Source organism: Canis aureus, chromosome 22 (genome assembly GCF_053574225.1).
Source record: "Canis aureus isolate CA01 chromosome 22, VMU_Caureus_v.1.0, whole genome shotgun sequence".
In the NCBI taxonomy this organism is placed as follows: domain Eukaryota; kingdom Metazoa; phylum Chordata; class Mammalia; order Carnivora; family Canidae; genus Canis; species Canis aureus.
The window spans coordinates 36,967,416-36,993,301 of record NC_135632.1 but is presented as its reverse complement, the minus strand read 5'-3'; the positions used below and the strand labels follow the sequence as shown (position 1 = coordinate 36,993,301).

At 42.7% G+C, this 25,886-nt stretch overlaps 1 protein-coding gene and 1 long non-coding RNA gene across 10 annotated transcripts in view; both read right to left on the bottom strand.

Moving 5' to 3' along the window:
• Positions 1-19,951, bottom strand: part of LOC144294017 (uncharacterized) — a 157,574-nt gene extending 137,623 nt beyond the window's left edge. Inside the window, exon 1 of the long non-coding RNA XR_013361401.1 lies at positions 19,808-19,951. This is a non-coding gene — a long non-coding RNA (uncharacterized LOC144294017). The remainder of the gene's footprint in view (positions 1-19,807) is intronic.
• RBMS3 (RNA binding motif single stranded interacting protein 3) overlaps positions 1-22,061 on the bottom strand; it is a 1,278,684-nt gene extending 1,256,623 nt beyond the window's left edge. For 2 of the 9 annotated variants that reach the window (XM_077865509.1, XM_077865513.1), the window contains exon 1: positions 20,596-21,101. In XM_077865509.1, coding sequence (XP_077721635.1) covers positions 20,596-20,844 — 249 coding nt within the window. In that variant the 5' untranslated portion in view covers positions 20,845-21,101. Of the gene's footprint in view, positions 1-20,595; positions 21,104-21,394; positions 21,649-21,938 lie in introns of those variants that run through there. The other 7 variants (XM_077865504.1, XM_077865505.1, XM_077865510.1 and 4 more) reach the window with 7 other exon arrangements.
• Positions 22,062-25,886: the final 3,825 nt, after the last annotated feature.

Here is a 25,886-nt window from a genome sequence, read left to right as displayed (position 1 = left end):
AGACCCATGTTCAAAGGAAGAGTAAAGAAAAGGTTGTTTAAAGCATTTGTGAGCAAAGGCATCACATGAAAGAAAATGCCGTTGCTCAGAAGTCAGGAGGCGATATTTGGGATCAGGAATGATTTTAAAAGGAGTAGGAAAACACCGTCATAGTGTGATTTAAGGATCAAGAAATGCACGAGTTAATTTGTCCTAGAGATATGAGACCAAAAAGTCAAACATCCTCACTGTATTGCTTTTAGTCTGATGTGCACCATATTGCAAAAGAAAGGCAAAAGCAATGTATGAGATAAAATATATTTAAATCTCAGTTCCACCACTAACTGTGTCCAGGTCTCTGAAATACAATTAACTTAATGGTCAAATGAGGGTGATAGACTTACCTTATAAGGTTTTGCGAGGATTATTAAGTGAGATAACAGATAAACAAAACACTTAGGTCAATGTATGGCCCCAGTTAAGTGTCAGATAAGTGGTGCTGCTGATGATAACAGTAACAATTAGAAAGCAATGGCTCAGCAGCACCTCAACTGGACAGCGATCATGTTAACACCTGGGACAAAATAGGTGGTTTAGATAATGCAAGTTAGAGTGCTACTAGGTAGAGTGACATGAATATAAGTCCAAAAACACTTTGGGTAAACAAGGTGACTGCTTCCTGTGGAAGGGTTGTATCTTGAAGATGACTGCACATCATTCTAGAATAATCCTAAAAAGGATGCTGGGCATTTATGTTTATCAGTCCAAAGTGGTGCCCCCAGACAGCAGCAACCTTTTTTTTTTTTTTTTAAGATTTTATTTATTTACTCATGAAAGACACACAGAGAGAGAGAGGCAGAGACACAGGCAGAGGGAGAAGCAGGTTCCATGCAGGGAGCCCGACGCGGGACTCGATCCAGGGTCTCCAGGATCACGCCCTGGACTGAAGGCGGCACTAAACCTCTAACCCACCCGGGCTGCCCAGAGAGCAGCCACTTAACATTGTATAAACAACTTGCAATGCACTTGGCCACCAAATATGAAATTATGTGATTCACGCTAAAATTTTTACAATGGGTTTGGGCTCACATTATTTTCAGTTGTGGACTCCTAAAGTGATGTAATATTAACTTTGGTCACAAAATTTTATATATGCATAATTTCAGATCTTATAAAATATGTACTGTTTCCAGGCAGGCCAAATTCTGAAGTCTGGAATCTCAAGTAGACATAATTGTCTCTTTATCAAAAGCTATCCCAACCCCAAATGCCACTCCTAGAGAATACACCTATATCTGGGAAGCAGATGCCCCAGGAGGTCACATTTCTCAGCTATCTTGGAATAGCCATAGCCCTGCAGAATCTCCTACAGAGTCTACTGGCATCACCACCTCCACACTCTTATCCCTCCCTCAGACTGGATGCAAGTGATAATTTGACCTTCCAGGATGGTAGACCATAGACCATCATATGGAAGAAGTGTGGGTCCCTGACTCACTATGTGAAGAAAGCCACCAGTCAATGAGAAACATACATCTTGGACTGGGACATAAGAGAGAAGTTTTATCATGTTGGAGACATTATGCATCTAAATGTCTTTTTTTTTTTTAACAACAGTTCAGCCTCTCCCAAGTAATACAGATTCCATAAAGGAAAGCTATATGAAAAATCTGAGTTGATGAGACCAGCTGGGATCCTTAAGCAAGCAATGAAAAGAAAATCTAGATACATGTCATTGTAACCCTTTAGAATTTTTAAAAATGGAATAACCAGCCTCCACTACGATGTCCAGCTAGTGTATCTGACAGGTGTTGCTAATAGAGAAAAAAAAAATTCTGAATCCATCAGATGTATGCTAAGTTTCACGTCTGTTTATGCAAAAAGCCTAGGTTAGTTATGGCCTCCCTAGGTTTAGAAAGGACCCCTGCTAAAGTTTCTGCCTCCACACAAATGAAAACTAAGTACAGGTAATAATTTGAAGAATCTTTCCAAGTAGCTGGCTATAGGAGCCCACCTCTAAGATTCTCACCTCTTGGTATTCACACTGTGTTGTCTCTTGCCACACTGAACAGGGCTGACCTGTGTAACCAGTAGGGTATTGCAAACGTGACACAGTGTGACTTCCCAGGCTAAGTCAGAAAGACACCATGGTTTTCACCTTCATCTCTCTAAACACCTGTTTTGGAAGAAACCTGCTGCCATGTCGTAAGGATACTTGGGCAGCCTTAAGGGGATAGTCACATGGCAAGGAGCTCAGGCCTCCTACCAATAACCAGCACTAACTTGCCAGTCACATGATGAGGCCACTTTAGAAGATGGTATCACTTCTAAAGCCTTTGTATCACTGCAGTCCTAGCTGACATGTGTGTGCTGCAACTCCTTGAGAGACCCTGATTTGGAACCACCCACATAAGTTGTTTGAATCCCTAGCCTACAAAAATTGTGTGAAGTAATAAATGCTTAGTATTTTTAAGCTGCTAATTGGGGAGGGGGGGTAATTTGTTATGTAGCAGTAGGTAACTAATTCACTAGCTTGTTTTAGAGAGAGAGAGAAAGGAGCAGGGAAAGAAGGGGGGAGAAAAGGGGAGGGAAGAGGAGGAAAGAGAAGAGAAAGCTAGCTAGCTCTAAGACTGAAAAGCTTTGCCTATCTTTAGTTGTTTTTAATGCTTCCAGGAAATAGGTGAAGACTGTGCCAGAGGTCATATAAGTACTATATTGAGTTTTCTTCAACCCAGTCATATGATGAAATCAGTTCTATATGTTTAACTCGCTCTTTTTAACAAGGCAGCAAAGATTTTATTCATGAACTGGTTACTGGCTCATGTGAACAGCAAATGTAAAGGTTTCTTTCTGTGTGTGTGTGTGTGTGTGTACTGATGGAATTGAAAAAAAGAAAAAACATGGCTAATTGAACATAGCAGATACTTCATTCAGGGAATCAGACACTACTTCTTAAGAGCCTCACATTTCACATGAAATGAAGACTTCAGGGCAATTTTATGCTTGTGCTGCTCCACGGGACACTGAGCCTCTCCCATCCCATGATTGAGAACCATCACACAAGACTACTTCAGTTTTATCTTTTTTGACTGAGGGCACTTAAGAGGTAGGAAAAAAAATCTCTCATTGCCTCCACATTGCGACTAGCTGGCTTGTCGGAAGTGTCACAGTGTTTGATCACACTGGCGTGATTACTGAGGAATAGAAAGCAAGGAACTTATGGCGGCTCATTTCTCTCTTTACAGTTTGCAGGAACCATCACTCGCTCTTACACTATATTAGCTGACACACTGACAAGGCCTAATAACAGAACCCCGTATCAGAAAACTCTATCAGGAAGACCCAGAATATAGCTGAACAAGACGGGGCCATACCTTCTCATATACTACCAAGGTCAAAGCTGAGCAATGTTTGATGCCAGTTGAGTAAGAGCTTCTATTCTGATCAGCAGTCTGTGGCACATTTCCAGTCTGTGGGGAATCCCCCTTTGAAATGGCTCAGTTCTTTTTCTTTCCAATAGAAATCTAGCAAATATTACAGAATGACATGTATTTTTATAATAAGCTAACAGACTCTATTAGATAATTTCTATGAACACTGCATCGCTTTTTAACAAAATCAATTTGTGGGTATAGAGTCTTCGCCTCGGAGCTTGCTGATGTTGTATAGGCCAACACTTAAGTGCATCCTTCAATGATTCCCAATCTGGAGTCTTTGAAGAGAACATTGGGGTTTCATAAACAATCCTCATCACTGCAAAAAATGCAACAGGAATTATGCATTTGCCCATGATAAGGCTGTCTGAGTTAAATTAAACAGAGGGAAGTACACTAGGTCTTGAAGACCAAAGTAGGACCAGTGCTCACTTTTGTAAACAAAATTTCATTGGAACACAGTGACATCCATTCATTGACAAACTGTCTGCGAGTGCTTCCACAAGACAACATCAAAGTGCAGTAGTTGAGACATAGGCTGTAAGGCTCACAAAGATGAAATTATTTACTACTGGCCTTTCACGCTAAAAGTTTACCAACTCCTGAAATAAAGTATTACACTTCTCACCTTGGGCTCAAAATGTTTGAACTGATGCCGGACCCTTTCCTGGCTATCTCGTGTACACCAATAGCTAACTTCTTGGTTAAATAAAGTAACAAATTTGGTAGACTGAATCTTTCAAATTTGGTAGATTAAATCTTTGAACAGAAATTTCCTTCTTAACCAAGTATTGCCTTATTCATGCTTACCAAAATTTTAAAAAATGGAATCTGGACTGCTCACACACTTGTTCAACAGCTTTTAAACCATTGGGTAAGATTAAGTAGCTTGTCTTTTCTCCAACACGTCTTATTTAGTTGGTTGCCAATATTTTCTAGGGCTAAATAATCTTAGCCTTATAGTGTGTTTTTAAGAAGAAAACATGTAAACTACTTCAGATACAATGTTTTTCTTGATGTGAAAAGTTATAAGCATGGATTAATCCATATTGTACAAGATAAGAAAGTGCTTGTAGCAAAATTTAATAAGGGTATAACAGCTACAGGATTTGAATTCACTGGTTTGGAAACACAAAGCATATACGTTTTGGCAGTGAAAGAGAAAACCTTTGTTACAGTCTAAGAAAATTATTTTTAGGGAGGAGGATTCCATCTTACACCTCCGAGGCAACAGAAAGCGTCTCAATGAGTGTCAGTTTTGTTAAAAACAAAGACAATACTCAGAATTCTTGGTGTAGAGAACTTTCTTCTCAGACTCATCTCTTTTTATTAGATCTGGCAAAAGGATGCATTCACATCTTTGGGAGTCCTGACACTCTATAACAAGGAAAAGCCTTAGATATTTTCTGCTTTAACCTTTTTCTCAAAATAGCATCCCCATAAAGACTATACAAAGTCAAGATCCAAAGATCCAGAACATTCTCTAGATCAGGTTTCTCAACCTTGGCACTACTGACACTTGGGGCCTGATGCTTCATCACTGTAGGAGGCTGTCTCATGCACTATAGGCTACATGTAGCAACATCATGGCCTCTACCCTAGACATGAGGAGTGCCTCACTCTTGACCACTAAAAGTGTCTGCAGGTACACTCAAGGTCCCCTGAAGTGTGGGGGAGGAAACTGCCCTCAGTTGAGAACCTCTGCTCTAGAGAAGTTAGGTCTTTAACTTGTTCAAAGGTGGTTTTTTCATTCAACCTATCCTAACCAATATTTCATACAACTGGGACCAAAATCTGTTCCCTTCAATGATAAAGTGGCTACATGTGCTATCAGTGATCATCTCCACACTACAAAGGAGACTAAAACTCTCCTCAGAAAACTCCTCCGTGCTGGTTTCTCTGATTGTCATCTTTTGCTGTAGTACCCAGATTTCCTTCCCACAACCTAATCAACATGTAGAAGGCATCACAGGCCTCCACAGTGAGACTCACTTGTTTGAAAACTCAGTGTTTTCAAACCCTTCTCTGATTCAACAGCAGTGATGGACAGCCTCTTGTAACCGATCAGGGCAAAAACACACACAGCCTGCTTTTGCTAAAGAGTCCACTGCGGTAGCTTATTGCCTTACATATTGCACATTAACACAATTTCTTATGACAGCGCCAACAGTCAAATGTGGTTGCTTTCCTTGAGATCCTTTTAAATCCCCAATTCAATTACCATGCTCATTTTTCTGATGAATCATCAGCAGAAAGTCAGACTATTTTTTAGAGAGTGATATGATCCTCAGCTGGAACATTACTTCGGAGGACTCTGCTTTACCTACTTGGCACTCAACACACAGTCCAGCCTCACAGAAGGTTAAACCTTGGTACTTAATACAGGATGAAATTAACCCTTTCCAGAAGTTCTAGTTTCTTAAAGATAACTGTTCTACAACTGACAACAAAAGAAAAAGTAAAAAAATAAAACTAGATAACGGAGCAAAGTGTGTGGTGTTATTTTATTGTTGTATCTCTACATTTGATAGCCACAGAGATGCAAATCTCAGCTCTAGGCCACAATTAAATTGATGCATCAAAATAAAGACTTCACATATATTTTCAAACATCACAGCAGCAGTGAAATGTTAAGTCTTCGGTATTGCTTTTCCCTCAAGGATTTCCTTTTTTCTCTGCCTCTTGTTCCTTCACTAGAGGGATACACACCAGCAAAGCAACATGTGACACGCTGACACTGCCAGATACCAAATCCCAAAAGAATTCAGGGACTGTGCCATTAATGAGGAGGCTTCTTTGAATTCCAAAATGGCCTGAAAGCTGAAAGCAGAAGAAAAACTGGACAAGTGACCATCCCATGCTCAGGCTTTCATTTTGAGCTTGCACGATTCTGAGCTGAGTGCCTTTGTGACCACAGCATGCAGGTAATATGGGCACATTTCTGAGCGTGACGAGACTGGGAAGACACAACAGTGAAAGTTAGGAGGCCCCAGGGACTAACACACACCTGTCGGGCAATTTTCCCTTCATCTCGCTCCCTGGACATTCACCTTTCTGACTTCTGAGCTACTTGAAGCCATTGAAAACACAGGCACCACCATTCTGTCCTTCACCCTCCAAATATCCCAGGGGTGAAAAGTGAACCCTCCCTGATGCACAAGACTTTAAAATGAGCTCCAGTTCCTTGTCTTTAGCTCAAACATAAAGAAATAAGGAGGGAATGACTAATGGGCAATTATGGTTGCCTTGGCTACAACTCTAACTTTTGGCAGAGATATTAATTTTTCTGTACCTCTGTGTGTTTAATACTTGGTTAAATAGTACATAAAAATACCCAAAAGGTATCAGGATTATTGGCCTGGCCATATGCCCTTTTTCTTTCTTGACCATTGTTCAATGACCTATATTCTCACTCCCTGGTCCAGATTACCTGCCACAGTTGGGATAGAGGAGAGAGTGCTCACATCTCTCTCTCTCTCTCTCTCTCTCTCTCTCTCTCTCTCTCACCATTTTCCAAGCATTGTGGCATTCTGAATATGATGCCTAGGGGCCTCCCAGCTAACTCGATGTGTAAATAAAAGAGTTTGAAATCACTTCAAGGTGTCATTCAAATTTTCATCCTAACTAACAGGGAGGAAATTCACCACATCCACCCTGGGGCCATCCTCCCATCTCTTTTCCTGCTGACAAGCAAGTAATGTGCTAGACAAAAGCACAGCAAGTCCCATATTAGCATCTTTTAGGACTAACTCCCCAGTCCTCCTCCAATCTTAAAAAGATCACTCTTCTCACTCACTAATGAAAAAAATATATATATATAAAGGGTCAAAAAGGAAGCTTTCATTATCAGACTTTCTTTTTCATATCCTCTTTTTTTCTTATTTATCTCGACCTGAAACCCCTAGTAATCATAGTGAACTTAGAACTATATTGAGTGAGACATATGAAGAAGAAAAATAGGACACCTTAAGGGTAGAACTTTGTAACTTAATACTCTTTATCCATTATATAATTTGAAAAATTATTCCCTGAATTGTTGTTGCAAGTGCAGGGGTTGTGCAATGCTATCAGACTTGGGCTCTCAGCAAGATTCCTCTGCCTGTGTGTTCTGACAAGTATCATCACAGTAATCCCCACAGTGGGAAGACAATCATTAGTAAACTGCAAAGAAGAGGTGTCAATGGTGCTTCAGCCACAGGTTCAACTACCCACTAATAAAGGTTTTGACCTTGGATAATAGAAAAGCCATCTCTTGAACCACTTTATCCGGGACTGTTTTTCTATAATGGCCAAGGACAAACACCAAGATTTAGTGGAACACCTAAGTAAAAATAGCAACACCACCAGACAAAATTTTTGAATGAGACCTTGCTCTAGGCAGTCTCTATACACAACAGTATGAGTAGTTCAAAGACAATCTGTAAGTAATTCACCAAGAACCTAAACCAAACCCTAGGAGGTCATAAAATCTTCATCCTTGTCAAAGAATTGGTTTCAGAGCATCTCAGGGGGATTTCAGTCAACAATGGCTGGGGCAGGCCTGGAGGGGTGAAGTCATTCTATAACATGGCTACCCAACAGCACTTTCTGCAATGATAGAAATGTTCTAGATATGCACTGCCCAACGGGGTAGGCTTTCGACTTACAGCTTTGGAGCAACTGAATGCGACTAATACAAATGAAGAACTGAATTTTTAATTTTCTTTAATTTTCATTCCATTTAACTTTCAATTGCCGTATATGTCTCCTGACTACCAGATTAGAGAATGCAGGTCTGGAAACTGAGGGTGGGGGGAGGGAGGACATAGTTACTGAGGACTGACTGTCTTGTCCAGGTAAGTGAGAAAGCACTGCTGGGAAAGCCATACACCAAGGGCAAGGAGAGCCCCATGACTTCATCTCACAGGCCACCTCCAACTGATAATGAATATCTGCTTCCAGAGCTAAGGCCGAACTCATTAGGGAAGAGTGCTGGGAGGAACTAGCGATGTCTGACATGAAAACAGGAAGGAGAGCTGCTGGCACATGTGCTGTGATTTCATAATGCCAATAGGGTGAGACTTAGACTCTAGCAGAAGCAGAGAGAAGTAGAGGAGGTAGCCAGGTTCTGAGGCTGTCAGAAGGTGGCAACTCTAGAAAACAGACTGGTTGGTAGTTCCTTCTCTACTGCCTTAAATGGAAGCTCTTGTAAAAATATGGTTAGGCAGGGATGCTAAATATATGCCTGTAGCCAGACAGCCAGGCAGCCACTGGTATCATATTATTTATTTAGCTGTTTCTTTATTATCTATTATATTTATTTAGTTATTTACTTGTTTAGTTTCTGTCTCTCCCCCTAGAATATGGGCTGCATGAGAACAGGGACCATTCTGGGCCAGAAGATAGGTATTAAAGATTTTCAAAATGAGTACTCATGGCCAACCTTATTCATCAAAAATGTATCTGCAGGCCTCCTGCATGCAATGTACTGTGCTGGGGGAATGGGGGAAGAGAAATAGCTGTGAAAAAGATAAACCTAGGCCTATCCTCATGGCTTATATTAAATACCTAATGTACAATTAAGAATGTATGATAGATACCATATTGACAAGGACCAGACATGCAATAAGGAGGGAAAGGTGCAAATAAGGAAAAGCTTCCTTGGGGTATTAAACTGAATTTTGAAGGCTGAGTTGGGATTACCTGGGTGACAGGGAAGTGAAGGGGGTGTGGGGAGAACTTTTCAGGCAAAGAAAATGGCTTGGGCAAAGGCTGTGGGCAGGACAGGGTAAATTCCAAAAACTTAAAAAATAATAAATGAAACCAAAAACACCAGTATTACTGTCATCCAAATAGCAAGCAAGGCAGAACGGCAGGACAGCAAGCTGTCCAAGTCAGCTGGTGATGTTCTGAGTACCACAGCCCAGATTTGGCCCCTTGGACCTCCCAGACACCTGAAGCCACCCAGTATCATCTGAAGACATCCTTCCCAAGAATGACCACATGCACCTATGGACCCTATATTCCAGCACTTTTAACCAAATGATACACTCTTTTGTTGAATTTCTTAAATAAGGTCACAGAAAACCATGGGGGTGGGGGGGAGGAAAGACTCATATCCAGCAAAACACAGACACACACTCAGACTTATGTAAGAGTTCACAGAAGACTTTGCTCATGTACTACTGAACTTGTTTCCAATCTAGACAGTTCTTAGAAAGTTAAAAATATTATTCCCATTTCGTAGTTGATAACACTCAAAAAAAAATGTGACTTGTGCAAGATTTCAGTAAGAATGGGGCAGAACTGGATTCAAAGTCACAGCACCAAGTCCCACTACCTTCCATACAAGAACAGTGTCTTTCCAACCAAAGGCCCCGTGAAAAAATACTGAGTCTGATCCTTAGTGACACCAACCCCACTAACCATGCAATTTTTTGACATTTTTCAAAGTTTTTATTTAAATTCCAGTTAAAATGAAATATTAGTTTCAGTTGTACAACACAGTGATTCAACACATCCATACAACCTGGTGCTCATCACAAGTGTACTTCTGAATGCTCATCACCTATTTAACATACCCCCTCACTCATCCATCCCTACCCCTTCTGGTAAACATCAATTTCTTCTCTATAGCTAAGAGTCTTTTTCTTGGTTTGCCTCTCTTTTTCCATTTGCTCATTTTGTTTCTTAAATTCCACTTATCAGTGAAATCATATGGTATTTGTCTTTCTTTGGCAGACTTATTTCACTTAGCATAATACTCTCTAGCTCCAAGGCACCTGGGTGGCTCAGTCAGTTAAGCATCCTACTCTTGACTTTGGCTCAGGTCGTGATCTCAGGGTCCTGGGATCAAGCCCACATCAGGCTCCACACTCAGTGGGGAGTCTACCTGAGGCTTCTCTCTCCCTCTCCCTCTGCCCCTCCTGCCCCTCATCAAAATAAATAAATAAATCTTTTTAAAAATGCTCTCTAGCCACATTCATGTTGTTGTAAATGGCCAAGATGTCATCCTTTTTATGACTAAGTAATATTCCATTGAATATTTAGCATTTGTCAACTGGTGGACACCTGGGATGTTTCCATAATTTCACTATTATTGGTAATGCTGCTATGAACTCTGGGGTGCATATATCTCTTTGAATCAATATTTTTGTATTCTTTGGGTAAATACATAGTAAAGTGATTGCTAGATTGTAAGGTAGTTATATTTTTAACTTTTTGAGGAAACTCCATGCTGTTTTCCAGAGTGGCTGCACCAGTTTGCATTCCCACCAACACTGTAAGAGGGCTCCCCTTTCTTCACATCCTCACCAGCACCTGCTGTTTCTTGTGTTTCTGATTTTAGCCACTCTGACAGGTGTGAGGGGATATCTCACTATAGTTTTGATTTGCATTTCCCTGATGATCAGTGATGTTGAGCATCTTTTCACATGTCTGTTGGCCATCTGGATATCTTCTTTGGGAAAATGTCTATTCATGTCTTCTCATTTTCTAATCAGATTATTCATTTTGAGGGTGTTGAGTTTTTTAAATTCTTTGTATTCTGTGGATCCTAACCTTTTTATTAGATATGTCATTTGCAAATATCTTCTCCCATTCCACGGGTTGCCCTTGAGTTTGGTTGATTGTTTCCTTTGCTATGCATAAGGTTTTTATTTTAATGTAGCCCAGTAGTTTATTTTTTGCTTTTGTTTCCCCTGCCTCAGGAGACATATCTAGAAAGAAGTCGCTATGGTCAAAAAGAAGTTACTACCTGTGTCTTCCTCGAGGATTTTTCAACCATGCAATTTAAAAAGAAAAAAAAAAAAAAAAACTTTAAAGAGAGTGAAAGAGAAAGAGAGAGCGAGTAGGGAGTAGAAGGTGGGGACAGGAGGAGGAGCAGAGGGAGAGAACATTAATCAGGCTCCACACCCCCCAACACAGAGCTCAACCTCAGAACTCTTGAGATCAAGACCTGAGCAGAAATTAAGAGTCAGATGCTTAATTGACTGAGCTACCTAGGTACCCCGCAACCATGCAATTTTTAAAAAATTATTTATCAAGGTGAATTTTGTCCTGTCAGTGAGGGCACTCCCCTGATGAACCTTCTCCAACCAGGGAAATCTCAGCATCTTCCTAAAACATACTTCATGGTTGGAGGCCATAAGGAGCTGCTTTAGAAAGTTCTACAGCCACTTATTCAGAAAAGTAATGGTATTCATCCAATTCAAATGCAAAGTCTTGTTTTGAACTATTTTTTAAGTCAATTTGGAGAACCTGGAATCATTCACAGGGCCTTATTAGTTCTGAAATACAATGAGTCATTTTCAGACTCCCGGATTGAATGCCCCAAAGCACTTTCAACAGTGACAGCTCTCATATCCTGAGAGTCTGCAATGATCCCTGTGCTTTAAATGTATCCTGTAATCAGGATGACCAACTGTCCTGGTTTATCTGGGACCCAGGGTTTCCAGGGACAGAGGACCTGGTCACTCCTAATACTCAAGTGCGGTAAAGGGAACTTACCCTTATCCATCACCTTAACCGATAAGAGAATTCAAATCAGTGTTCACGTGGTTTGTCCAAAGTCCTCAGGGCCTGCAGGACCAAACCTGGAGTTTGAACTGAGATCTGATTCCCAGGGGGTCAGTCCCACCCCAGCCCTCTGGGTAACCAGAGCACACAAGTGAGCTAGAGAGATGGACATCCTTGGGTACTAAAATGTAAATGAATACCTCAAACCTTCTACTTCTCTGGAGAATTCTCACCTTTCTACCTTTTGAAGTGGAGAGGATTTTTTTTTTTCAGGACCAAAATAAAACTGGGAGAACTCTCTTGCCTTAAGCTCAATGTCCTGATTTGCATGTCAATGCCAGCAGTGTTATTTCACCTAAGGGCTGCTTTTAAAACACCCAGAGCAGAGAAAGCAGTCTGGGCTGGGAAAGTAACCAGTAAGTTGTGGAGAACAGGCCACGTCAGGACTTCAGCAGGTGTGGAGTCACACCTGATGAAGCAGAAAGAGTAAGAGTCCAACAGACTTAAATTTAAATTCTTCTCTGACATGTACAAGCTCTGTGATCTTAGAGCTAATAGCAGTCATTTTGCAGGATTACTGTGGAGCATAAAATGAGATCACCCAAAGTGAATCCACCTTGCTCTATGACTGGCACATGAAAATCACTCCATAAATGTTGGTTCACCAACAACCCCCAAGAAAGGAAACCCAAAATAACTCTTCTTTGTAATCTCCTCAAACTTCCACTAGGTTTTCTGAAACATAAACCTATGTGAAAATAATAGGTTGTATCAATAATAAAAACACAAATAACCCATTTAAAAAAAAAAAAACACTAAAGATTTGAATAGACTTTTCACCAAAGAAAAATACAGATGGCAAAGAGGCCATAAAAAACATATTCAACAGTATTTGTTAATAAGACAATAAAAATTAAAGCCACAACAAGACATTACTACATACCTACTAGGATGAATGAAATTAAAAATATTGACAATACCAAGTGTTGACAATGTTGTGGAGCAACTGGACTTCTCAAGCATGGATGGTAGAAATGCATGCTGGATCAGTACATTTGGAACAAGCTATATTTGAAAACAGACTGGTAGCTTCTTAGAAAGTTAAATATACTTATAATATGACCCAGCAGTCCCAGTCCTAGGAGTTTACCCAAGACAAATAAAAATGTATGTCCACAAAAAAAATGTTTCTTAATTAAAGTCAAACACAGTACTACCCAAATGCCCATCAACGGATAAATGGGCAAACAATATGTGGTATTCCACACAATGAAATACTATTCGGTAAAAAAAAAAAAAAAAAAAAAAAAAAAAAAAAAAAAAAGAGAGAGAGAGAGAGAGAAGAGAACCTACTGATGCAAACATCAAAATGAGTGAATACCAAATATATTTTGTTCAGCAAAAGAAGTCAGATGCAAAGGACTATATGCTATTTGACTTCATTTATATGCAATTTTGGAAAAGGCTGGAGTAGGGTGAGGGAACTGTCTGCAGGGGGCCACAAGAGAAGTCTTTGGAGCTGACAGAAATATTCCACATCCTGTTTGGGTAGTGGCTACACAGGCATATACAACTGTCAAAATTTACTGAACTGTACACTTCAGAAGGGTGAATTTTACTACTTGTAAATTATGCCAGGAAATCTCACCTTAAAGAGAAAACAGAGGGTAAAATACAAGGGATCAAACCTGGGGAGGGGATGCAATCCTGTGAAATGGGTGGAGGGGGAAGTGTGGACAGATGGACAGGGCAGGCCCTGCCACTGGCATTGTGAATGCGACCTGACTCGCACCATTGGTTATTACAGCAGCAAACTCAGAAACAGGAGTCGTTTATTAGTGTCTCTATATTACCCAGTCTCATTTCATTTGGTTACTTCTAATGCTTGCTAGGTCAACACTTCACTTTTTAAAAAAATGTGTTAAGTGGCCCCACTTGCAAAGAATTTGCCTTGTGTTCTCATCTCTCTGATGGTCCTCCCATCCTACAGAATCATGATCCGTGTATAAGTGTGTCTCCCCCATGAAACTGTGGGTTTCTCTTTCAAGTCTGTGATCTCAGCATCTAGAGGGTATATAATGAGTGTGGACAGACACATCAAGTCAGTATTCAATATCAACTGCTATTAATAAGTGCCCACTATGTGCCGGGCATGGCGCTGGAAGGGTGTGTGCTCAGGAAGGAACAGCTCGCCCCCAACATGTGCCATCCAAAATGAGGAATATACTGTCGGCCTCCTCCTGCAGGACTCTCTCCATAGTATGTAAGGTCCAAATGTAAGCACAGGAATGTACTGACATGTGGATTCAAAAGTCAAAGAAAATGCTTTAGGGCTTTGAGCAGAAAACCAACTTGCTTTAATTCAGGAGTGGACCAAAAAAAAAAAAAAAATGTTAATGCATTTCATTCATTCTAATGGGCAGCAGTTCCATGGAAGATCTCAGTTTTAAAATATCAGAGCCCAATCACATTCGTCCTGAGTCTGTTCAGCAGATGTGAAACACATCACTGATTTCATTTTATAAGTGGGAAACCTAGCCTGTACATAAGCAATAGAAGACTCAATTTTCCTCTGTTTTCTTTCTTTTCAAATGGTAGGAAATTAATGCTAAAAAAAAATATTTCAGGTTCTTGTTTAAGTGCATTTGTCTGATTCTAACCTTTTCTCTTTGCCTCTATTTCTCTCTTTTCTTTTCTTTTCTCTCCTTTCCTTTTGGCTTCCCTCTCCATCCCCCTCTAGCCCCTCCCATCCTGTACCTCTCTAGAAGAGGAGTTACACCAATTGTTTTGCCCCTGGTATCCATTCCCCCTTGATCTTCTAACAGCACCTTGATTTTCCTCCTCAGGGACTATACTCCTTCCAAAGAATACAATTTTCAAGAACCTTCGATGTAATGCCCACTCTTCCCTGACCAAAAGGCAGGTATCTGATCCAAGCAAAGTCCATTAGATAACCTTGCCCTGGACTTTGGCTCCTGAGCAGAGTGACAGAAAGTCAAAAAGCTGGCTGGAATTTATTCTTCTTGTGTCAGTATCCTTGGGAGATGGTTCCTCACTCTCTGCGACTTAGATCTTCTGAGATCGCCTGGCTTCAGTGTTTCTCAAAACCAGTTTTATCATTTCTCCTTTGATTCTGCGATTACCTTATGACCTCACAATGATACCCTTTTGCTCAAATTAAAGTCAGATTCTATTGCTTGCAAACAAAGAACCCGAAAGGAACAACTTTTTAGTTCAAACATTTTTTTAAGTCTTAAAATGTGCCACCTACTTCTCCCAAGAAGCCATAAATATAGTGTATAAAAACAGGGCTATGCATTTGCTTTATTATATTATTTATTATATTCTCTTATTGTTGCATGTACCCCTGGGTCTTGGACTGGAATGCAGGGGTCTTCTGACCTGGTCCTCCTTGGCTTCCCTGAGAGGAGAGGTCTGTTGATAAGTCAAGATAAAGGGTAGGGCAGCCCCGATGGCTCAGCGGTTTAGCGCCACCTTCAGCCCAGGGCCTGAGTCTGGAGACCGGGGATGGAGTCCCACATCGGGCTCCCTGCATGGAGCCTGCTTCTCCCTCTGCCTGTGTCTCTGCCTCTCTCTCTCTCTCTCTCTTTCTGTGTGTGTCTCTCATGAATAAATAAATAAAATCTAAAAAAAAAAAAAAAAAAAGATAAAGGGTAACTCTTTCCTAAACTCCTGCCCACCAGAAAAATACCTCAAGGCCCACAGAACAGAATCAGGTCAATGAGCACCAACTTGGCCTGACTGGTGAATAGTGTGTCTGTAGCATTTCCAGCCCCACAAACCTCTGGGAAACTGAAAATTCTAGGTGAACGTAGAGCCCCAACTCATTCTCCTTTTCAGAACCCTGACACAAGGGTAGTAATAATAATCACAATTATTAACAATTGCTGAGCAGTCAGTACGTATGAAGCATTGGATAATAAACTGTATATAGCTTATCTTGTTCAAGATGTATAATAATAATTATTATTCCTATTTTACAGATGAAAATACTGATGTTTGGAAAGGTCAAGGTCTTACTGAGGTTAAGACCAAGTGAAAGACAGAGCCAGCAGCAAATGCAGGTCTTTCTGATTTCACTCTTAATCAGAAAGCCAACGCTCTTAATCACAATGACATGGTGCCTAATGTGGACAAGTTTCTGCTTCTGTGCTGGAAATCAGAGTTCACCTGGCTAATGTAATACAAAAATGAAAGGGCTTCCATTATTTTTCATGCCAGAAACAAACACCCAAGGGGTTAGGCATCAAAGTGAACTGTCTTGATTTTATCAATTGCCTTTTCTCCTCTACTTGCCACTTGAGACTTTGCTGTCCTCTGTGTACTGACAAACCCTATCTTACCTGGCGCAGGAATGTTTTTCAGGATAAAATAAAAAAAGAAGACTATCACTCCCCATAAGTTAACAGCACTCAAGAGCTTTGCCAAAGTTGTAATTCCCCTAGGGCTCACTGCAGCAGGATGCAGATCCCCTGGGACCTCAACCTTTGTACTTCACAAGCTGCTCCTACCCAGCAGAAAAAAAGGGGGGATAGTTAATGCCAATTAAATTTGGCTCTTAAATACTCTCTCAAAGACCTTTCAGGTGTAAGAAAGTCTTAAATCCTAGAAGGATAAAATGAAAAACCTCAATATGTTTACAAATTCGCTCACTAAATGTTGACTGGACAAGTTGAGCTAATAGTACTGTGCCAGAGTTAATTTCTTCATTGTGATATACGTAGCATGATTAAGAAGGATGTTAACAGTAGAGGAGTCTCGGTAAAGAGTTTATGGGAACTCTGTCTTATGTTTGCAACTCTTTTATAGATCTAAAGTTATTTCAAAATTAAAGGATTTTAAAAATGTCTTGACAGGCTGGGTAAGAGATTCCCTGCAGCAACCTCCATAAGACTGATGACTTAGGACAGTGTCACTGATGAAAAGCAGTTGAAATGAGAATCTTGAGTCACATTCATCAGTGAAGTATCACTGGTAGCAACAGCGCACAGAGTCTCTCTGGTCCAAAACCACAAGAAGATGTATTTTTCAAATCAAGGCTTTAATGAGAACTGAACAAAGAGGAAAGCTTGGTCATGAGACCTCACACGTGGGCCATGAACATACATTTCACAGTAAATGGTGTGTGTGTGGGGGGGGTGTACACATGTATGTGTTGAAGGGGGAGGAAAGAGGGGGGAAGAAAAGGGGAGAACACATGAACAAGATGAAGCTACAGGAGACCAGAAAGAATCATTTACATCACTCATCTGGGATCAAGGGAAGAATTTACACATTTGTATAAGTAGCTAGATAGCACAGATGGAGTGAGTTACTGGGTGCTGGTCCTCAACATAAGGAACTTTAACTTTTCCAAAGAAAGTTTCAGAAATATTTATCCAGGAGTTATTCAGCATAAACAAAGCATTTCAAAAGAGTTTTAAATGGCACTAAAAAAATGAAATATCTAAGGCCTGCAGAGAACTCTGCAAGAAAGTTTTGAGGATGATCAAATCCAGGGAGGAGAACTCTTTCGAGGACAGGAAGGTCTCTTACTTAAGGGCATGACCATGCATCTGCAAGGCCAGAAGAAAAAGGTTCTGTTCAGATTAGAGAAACTCTTTTCTGACACGAGAAAGAAGTGCTTGAGATAATGGGTGAGGAAATATCTCTAGGTCCCCAAAGGGGGGACCACTTTGTCTTTGGATGTCATTGCAAGGAGAGGAAACTGGTTTTTTGTGAAGGTTTAATATAAACCTGCCTGCAAGCACAGAGGAGGAATAAATGGTCGATTTAGGGTCGACGCCAATTCATGGAATCAAAGCGTATATAGTGTGTAGCTGCTTTAACATTTCTCCAAAGAGTAGTTGGTAGAGAGGAATCAGGCATTGTTATTCTAGGAACAGAAAGTGCCAGTCACATCATGAAACTCTGGTGTAAAAAATCCTTTGACTGATCCAGTTTTCTAACCTTTCCTCTTATTTCAGAGACTTTCTGAGAACGTATAACCATGCACCTGCAATTGAGGAGACAAGCTGATCTGGCACTAAGCTCTGATTTCCTTTCCAATAAGACAACTGGGGTAAATTCATGACAAAAAAAAAATCATGGCCCCCAAATCAGAATCTGAAAAAAAAAAAAAATGCCATTGCTCCCTGGATACCTTATTTGATGGGGAGGGGAGTCATATCCATTGACATCCTATTTACAGTACCCTTCCTTGGAGGAAGATTTAAGATAAAAGAGTATTCAAATTTCGTATTTCATTACTTTCATGAGTGAAAATACAAGTCCACTTCATTACAACTGTACATTATTGTGTTTAAATCCTATCACAATAATAGCCTCGCTTCACCCCAAACAGCTTGGTAAAACCACATACCACTTTATCCCACTTTGTCTTCCATTTATATTTTAGTAGAATAATTTGGTCAGACACCCAAAAGCCCACTCCCGCTAATGAAACCAGGATTTGCCACGAAAAATCAATTTATGACTTGCCTTAGTATCCATGAAAGACAAAAAGAGTTATTAAAGTCTGAAACACAGCAACTGTCCTCAAACTCAGAAGAGCCAGTAGCAGAGGCAAACAAAGGGTTAACACAGCTGATTTCTGGCTTAAGAGGAGGATTCAACATGATTTTTTAAGGCAAACACCTGGAGGGGAAAAAAAGTAGTATTTTGTTTCCACCTCAAGAAATTGCAGACAAACGGAAAGCAAATCACATCAGTGGAATACTCAATTATCTGAACATGCTAATTAACGATATGTAATCAACCCGCTTTCAGGCCTGTCTTCACCTGCTGTAATTTTGTAGTGCATTGCCTTCCTTATTCCTCACAACCGGTAGAACATTAGACAGTCTGCATGGTGCATCAAAGGGAAACAAATAAGCACAGATTTTTGCTGATGGCAGGAATTTCTCATGCTCAGGGCACATGAACCAACAATATGGAAATAGCAGCACTGGTTGTATATTTTAATTATTCCCACCTATTCTGCAAAAGACACTTAAAGTTGGATTAAGTAATATCATACTCGGTTATGGTTATTTCATATAACTGAGCGCACACAGTCATTTAAAGTAGTAAATACGCAGTCATGACAGAATTAAATATTCATGAAATCAAGAGCAACTGGAAAGCTGAGGGTATCAGAATATTAAAATTCATCATAGTTTTTACAATGTAAATCTTGTGTGCATTTGTAAGGCACCCCGGTTCCGTTAGTGTGTGTTCAAATTCCCGTTCCGTGGTAGACTGCCCTTTAAATCACAATATTGATTTGGGTAGATAAACAACAATGCCAATCCTTACCTCAGTTTCAAAATTCAAAACAATTCTGAACATTTGCAAATACCAACTTGTTAAGTGAGCCTGTCTCCAAATACAGAACAGCAACCCTCAACGTGATCCCCATGTGTTTCGGGTATTATTTGTCTAATCCACTAGTACCTTCAGGAAGGTCCAACAGAAACCAAGGCAAAATCTCCGAGGAGGAGCGCTCGGTGCCATGCAATCCTCCTCTAAGCAGGCGAGGTGGCTATTTTCTTAAGTGATCAAAACTGAGAAAGTATATTGACTGACCCTTCTTTGGTATCCTGCTCTGTTACACCAACTTTTCCCCACGATTAGCAGTTTCAAAAATGCATTAACAAATACATGTGCACACTTCACACAGATACACCTGAACACCACACCAGCTTCCACAAAACGGAACTCCAGGCGTGAATGGAAAAAGACTGTGCTCAGAGACCAAGCTGTAATAAATACACTCTCAAAATATTACCAAGGCAGTATTTTCTATGCCGTTTCCTTTCCTTTACAATTTTCTCAACAGAAGAAACAGCACCAGAGAATGATGGCATTTGAGCAATCTCTTACTGGAATCCAATTACCTGAAGAACTCTCCTCTCCACAGTAAGAAGTAGCTATCCCCTGGTCTACAATGACACAGCAGGGCTGCAAAAGATTTCCAGGGCTCATCTGCTGCCAGGCACCTGGTCCCTTGCCCTCCTAGCTAGCAGGGTGCCCGCCGAGGAGGAGGAGGAGGAGGAGGAGGAGGAGGAGGAGGAGGAGGAGGAGGAGGAGGAGGAGGAGGAGGAGGAGGACCTCGAGTTTAGAGCTGGGTTAGGCAGCGCTCCCCGTTCTGCAAATGAGCCAAACTTTGCTCCCATTGTTGCCATCTTAAGGTCGATGTCACCTCCCTCCAAGGAGTCTCAGAAGCCACTTGGGAGCTCCTGGAGACACGCTTCCCCTTGACCTACATCATCTGAATAAGCCTTGGTTCCACTGTGGTGTGCACAGGCAAAGGTCTGTGAGCACGGCTCTCCGGGGACGCTGTGCTCTACCCTGGGCACCACATCGCATGTACCAGAAGACTTTTCTGGGCACACACCTCTGAACACGGAAACCAGGACAGCCTCCTGCACGCACACGCACACGCGCACACACACACACACACACACACACACACAGACACGCGCGCGCGCGCCTTCCAGTTCGGAAAGTCACTCTCTCCCGGCGACGGCCCTCCCCAGCCTCACGCCCTCTCCACATCTGCAACCCCCAGCACCGCACAAACCGGGGAAGGGGTGGGGGGAGCGGAGGGGTTCAAGTGACAGCCACTACCAGAGATGCTCGGTTCTGTTCAAAAGGTGTCACAGCTCCAACACTGTGCACCTACCTTGCTCTCGCCTCTCGCGCTGCCGGGTCTCGCGTCGGGATCGTCGCTGTCCTCCGCGCCCGCACTCCCGCCGGGCGCTTCATCCTGAGCCGGCGGCGGCGGCGGCGGCGGCGGCGGCGGCTGGGGCTGGGGCTGGGGCTGGGGCTGGGGCTGGGGCGGCTGTGGCGGCGCCTGGCAGGCTCCGCCAGCCCCCTGGGAGCGGGGGATGGGCTCCGGGCGCGGAGAAACTCCCTCAACATCCATCTCCATCTTCCCATTCACTGGAGGGCAAGACAAAAGCGGAGCGGGGACTTGGCAGCGGCGCCCGGCGGCTCCTCAGCTGCCCGCGGCACGCATGGCTCGCCGAGGAGGGGCCGCCTCCCGCGCGCCCTCCCTCCTGCCGCCCCTCGCCGCGCTCCCCGCAGCTCCGCTCGCCCGCTCGGCTCGGGCGCCGGCGGCGTCTGGGCCGGGGCGCGCGGGGAGCGGGGGGCCGCGTGTCCTTGGAGCGGCGGCCTTCGGGCGCCCCCGGCAGCCCCGCTAGGCAGAGCGCATCCCGGCGGCGGCGGCGGCGGCGAAGGCGAAGGCGACGCCTCCCAGCCGCGCGCCCAGCCCCGGGGCCGCCCGGGGACTTGCTCTCCAGCCGGGCCTCCAGAGTCGCGGCGCTCGCCGGCCTCTCCGGGGGCCCCTCGGCGCCTCCCCTCCCCTCCGGCCTTCGGAACAAAGTTACTGCAAGGACGGCCGGGCGAAACGGCGGGGAGGGGGCTGCCGGCGCCTGGGAGCCCTGCGGTCCCCGCCCGCTGACCGAGCGCCGACCCCTCACCTTTGGCCTCGCCCCGGCGGCGCGCAGGGCCGGGAAAGGAGGGGCTCCCGACCTGCACCCGGGGGCGCGCGGAGGGCGGAGGGCCGGGGCCGGGGCCGGGGCGCCCCCCCGCCCTCCCCCGCGCCGAGCGCGTCCCGGGCTCAGCCCTCCGGAGCGTGCGTGTGTGTCCTCCGGGGGCCGCCGCCGCGCAGCCCCGCGCTGGGGAGCTGGATGGAGAGAGCAGAAGGAGCGGCCCGGGCGGCTCCGCGCGGGGAACCCACCTACCCTCGCCTCCGGCCCGGGAAGGGGTGGGGCCCCGCGGGGACCCGAGGACGCGAGGCTCGCGGCGCGCCCCGCTCGGGCGTCAAGGTCGGCGGGGAGGGTCGGTGCGGGAGGCGGACGGCGCGGCGGGAGGTCGGGGCGGGCTCCGCAGGGCAGGGCAGGGCAGGGCAGGGCCCCCCGAGGTGCCCGCGGCGACCCCCGGCCAGGCGGCGAGCGGCGTCTGCAGAGAGAGGTACATGGGGGTGACGAGGCTAGTCCTGGGAATTCTTACATCGGGGCTCACCGGGGTCAGGTGATCAGCACGACTTCTAGATTGAACGCCCCTCGGTACTGGGGGAGTAGCTTACAACTTCTTGGGAACTGCTGACTGCAACTCTGCACGTCCAGGAGGGACCCTCCAGCAGCTGTGGAGAGAAATAGCAGGTTATTAAGAACCTGTTTAATATTAAATAGAGCCCATTGTTCTGGGCTCTGAGTTCCATAATGCCCCCAAATGGATCAGCAGATAAATGAACTATTCATGCATTTCTTAGCAGAGGGTGGCCTTTTTTCCATAGCATATAATGTATCACGGATAACGCTTACCTAATGAGACCAGAAAATTGCATTGTTCGTGACTGCTTTGCGTTACCTTAAGACAACTTCGCCGTATCAAGACTCTGTCTCAACAGATGCAGTTGCACAAGAACACATCATTAGGCCCTATCCTTCAGTTCAATCTCTTAATCTCTGACTCGGCCTATAAACGTGACAGAAATTAATTGCCACTTTAATTTAATCGTGTAGACAGCCAATCTGGATATTGCAATGTGAGCATGCTTTTGCAAAGAAGTTTGGGAACTGAATTCCTCATTCGCTTTTTCTTCAGAATTCCTGAAAAACAGACTTCAAGCTCATTTTCCAAGTTGGGATCCTATTTAAAATAAAATGAGCTGGCATTAGTCTGAAATGCACTCTAGGACATAGGACCCTTTATGTAGTAATATATCAGCCAAAAACAGAGAGCTATGTGCCTACTCTCCATTTCCTCCCCAGTATATTATAATAAATCAATTTTTATAGTATTTTTATAACAGTAAATTAGATTGTAGGTGTAAAGTGCTCAGCAGAGTGCGTTAGTGCGCAGTGAGCACACCACAATCACTGCCTGTTATGCTGAAAATAGTAAGATGATAGAAATTCACTTTGAGCACCCATCTGAGGACCTTGATTTAGGAAGAAGAAATTGTTAGCTTAATCTTTTTATATAAATTATTCTAAAAGATATTTTGTATCTTTAAAGAATGAAGCCCCTTCTGAAGACAGGAGGAAAGTCAGTGTGGTGTTTTGTGCAATAAAGTTTTGAATTTGTCAGATTTTCCTTCCACAGTGTAGAAGTAAAAATTACATGTCAGGTCCAACAGGAGCTCGGAACAGCTGACTGGTAAGTTATTATTCTTACATGCTTGTCACTTCCAAATGTGTTTGTGAACTTCTTTCAAGGCTTAAATGAAGATTAAATCAAAATAAAGATACAATACTTCAACTAAATTTGTTCTAAATTTAGGCATGTGCTTGTAAAGAGTCCCACTGTTAAATGCAAATATTTTTCTTTCTCTGCCCTTCTATTTTTTGGGGACACAGATTTTTTTTTTGCATCTGTCATAAGTAAATATGGGCTCAGAAAATATATTACATTTCAAAACTGTTGATTGCACCTAATTATGCATGTAAATTGCTACTTCAAGCATGCAGACAGCTTGCAACATTTTGAAAATTTTGCCCTAGTAGTCATCTGAGGTATTTGTGTTACTATTTTGCTTTTGCCTTAAATGACTTCATTTCCCGATTAGTCTCCTGATAATGATGGATCTATGAATAATTTTGACCTTTTGATGTCTCTCTTTTAGATGATTCAAATTAGCAAGTCAGCACTTTCAACACAAATCACCCTTCTTATTATTTACACCAGACCATTTGATGTTTTGAGTCATTGAGATGAGAGTTTACCGAACGGTGTCCTGAAAGAACCAAGTAACCCGTTGCTACTCAAAATGTGGTCAATGGCCCAGTAGCATCCCGACACCTGTATTGTTAGAAATGCAGTCTCAGGTCCCACCCCAGACTTACTGTATCATAGTGTGCATTTTAACAAGTTCCCCATGGGATTCCTACCACATGCAAGTTTGAGAAGCACTGCTCTAATAAATACATCAAATGGTTGGCCTTTCTACATTATAATTGTCTTTGGCACTATTCCCCTAAAATACTACTGGGAGAGACTGATTAGGAAAACACAATGGCAGAAAAAAGATTTTTTATTTATTTTTTTTTGTTATGATCTTATTGTCCCTTCCTGCCCTCCCCTCCAGGATCTCAGTGTTGCATAATAAGAAGTTACAGAAATTAAGAATACAACTATGTTGTATCTCTGGTAGTCGATTAGAAGTATACAATTTTCTCACACCAGTAATCATTCACCTAAAACGAAAGAGCATTTTATCTTGAATAATAAATTTTATGCAAACGTGTAGAACTAGTTCCTTAAAAGCTTTGGTTATTTTTGAGCTTCTGCTTGAGACTTGAACGTCCACAATCTCCCCTCTGCCTGGATTATTGATACTATCTGTTACAATGCAAGCAGAAACCACCTAGTTTGTGCACTGACAGTCTAATAAAGCCTCAGTAATTTGGCATAAAGGTGGACTAAATTATATGCTGCAGTATTTTTAGGCACTAAAAGAACTTGTCACTTGAAAGATTTCTTTAAAGCACATTGGCATAGATCAATAAATTATTACTTTAAAAGGCCATTCAGCACAGTCGTTCTCACCTTGAAGGTGCATGGTATCACCTGGGGAAAGCTGTTGAAAATGCAGGTTATGACTCAGCGGGACAGGATCTGGGCCAGAGAATATGCATTTCTAACAAACTTCCAGGTGCAGCCAGTGCTTCAGGTCCTCAGGCCTAACAGACTTGCTTTATCATCATTAATGGTTCCTAAAATGGTGATCACTTGGAGAGTGATCACTTGAGGATTTTTTAAATCTGTGATGCCCAGACCACCCGCCCCCAGACTAATTCAGTCAAATTTGGGGGTGGGGTGAGAGCTAGGCATCAGTGGTTTTTAAACCTACCCAAGTAATAATGATAACGAGGCAAGATTGGAAATCAATTCTGTAAATCTGTGATTCTCCAAGTGCGGTCCCCATACCAGCAGCAGCAGCAGCACTTGGGAGGCAAATCTAAGTGCTGACTCTCAGGCTCCAGCCTAGACCTGCTCAGTAGCTACACTTTAAGATCCCCAGGTGATGTGGTTGCCCATTTAAAGTTTAAGAAGCACAGAAGCAACCTGATTGCTACCCCTTTATCTCTTGGCTCCTTATGGATCTACACCCTTTCTAAAAGTTTGTAGACCCCTCATGGATGAAGTTCCAGTTGAGAAGAGAAATCCACAGCATGCCCAGCTGTTTTCATAGCTCTCTGATTAGTGGCACTGCCCAGTATAAGTTTCCCGAAGTGATAGAAATGTTTTCTATCTGTGCTCTTTGATAAGTAGCCACAAGCAACATGTGGCTATTGGGCATGTGAATTATGTCTAATGTGGCTGAGAAACTTTTAATTGTAATTTTATTTCCTTTTAATTGATTCATATTTAAATGGCCTCATGTGGTTACTGGCTCCCCTATTGAACAGAGCAGCTCCAGAGTAATCATCCTTCCTGTTGCTCAACCCTTATTCAAATTCCCAGGTTGAACACAGGCCCCTCCTGCTCAGTTTTTTATGTATTAATCCCCAGTGAATGCATCAGGATGAAAAACATCTGCCTTGCCACCTCATTTACATAATAAGTAACATTATGCTTATTATTTTGAATGAGAGGAGTTTAACTTGAATTAAATGCCACCAAAAGTTGTCAAAACCTTTTTCATAGTATTCATAATTACGTAGCTTTAATTTTACAGTCTTTTCAAACGTCAGCACACATGGGGTGCATTTGGAACTGCCTTAAGAAAAAGAGACAAAAGAGTGCAAATAGATTTTGGGTATGAGACACATGAAGATACCCCCTCCCCCAACATCTTATTGGCGCGTAATGGAAAGTTGCATAAATTAACAGTGGATCTCTGTCGCAAAAAAATACCAAAAACTTGAAGATTCTTCTCAAAATGGAAGATATAAAACAAAGGAGTGGGATCAAAGAGCTTAGATACCAGAAGATAGCAAATGAAATTCAAAGTAGAAATGTACT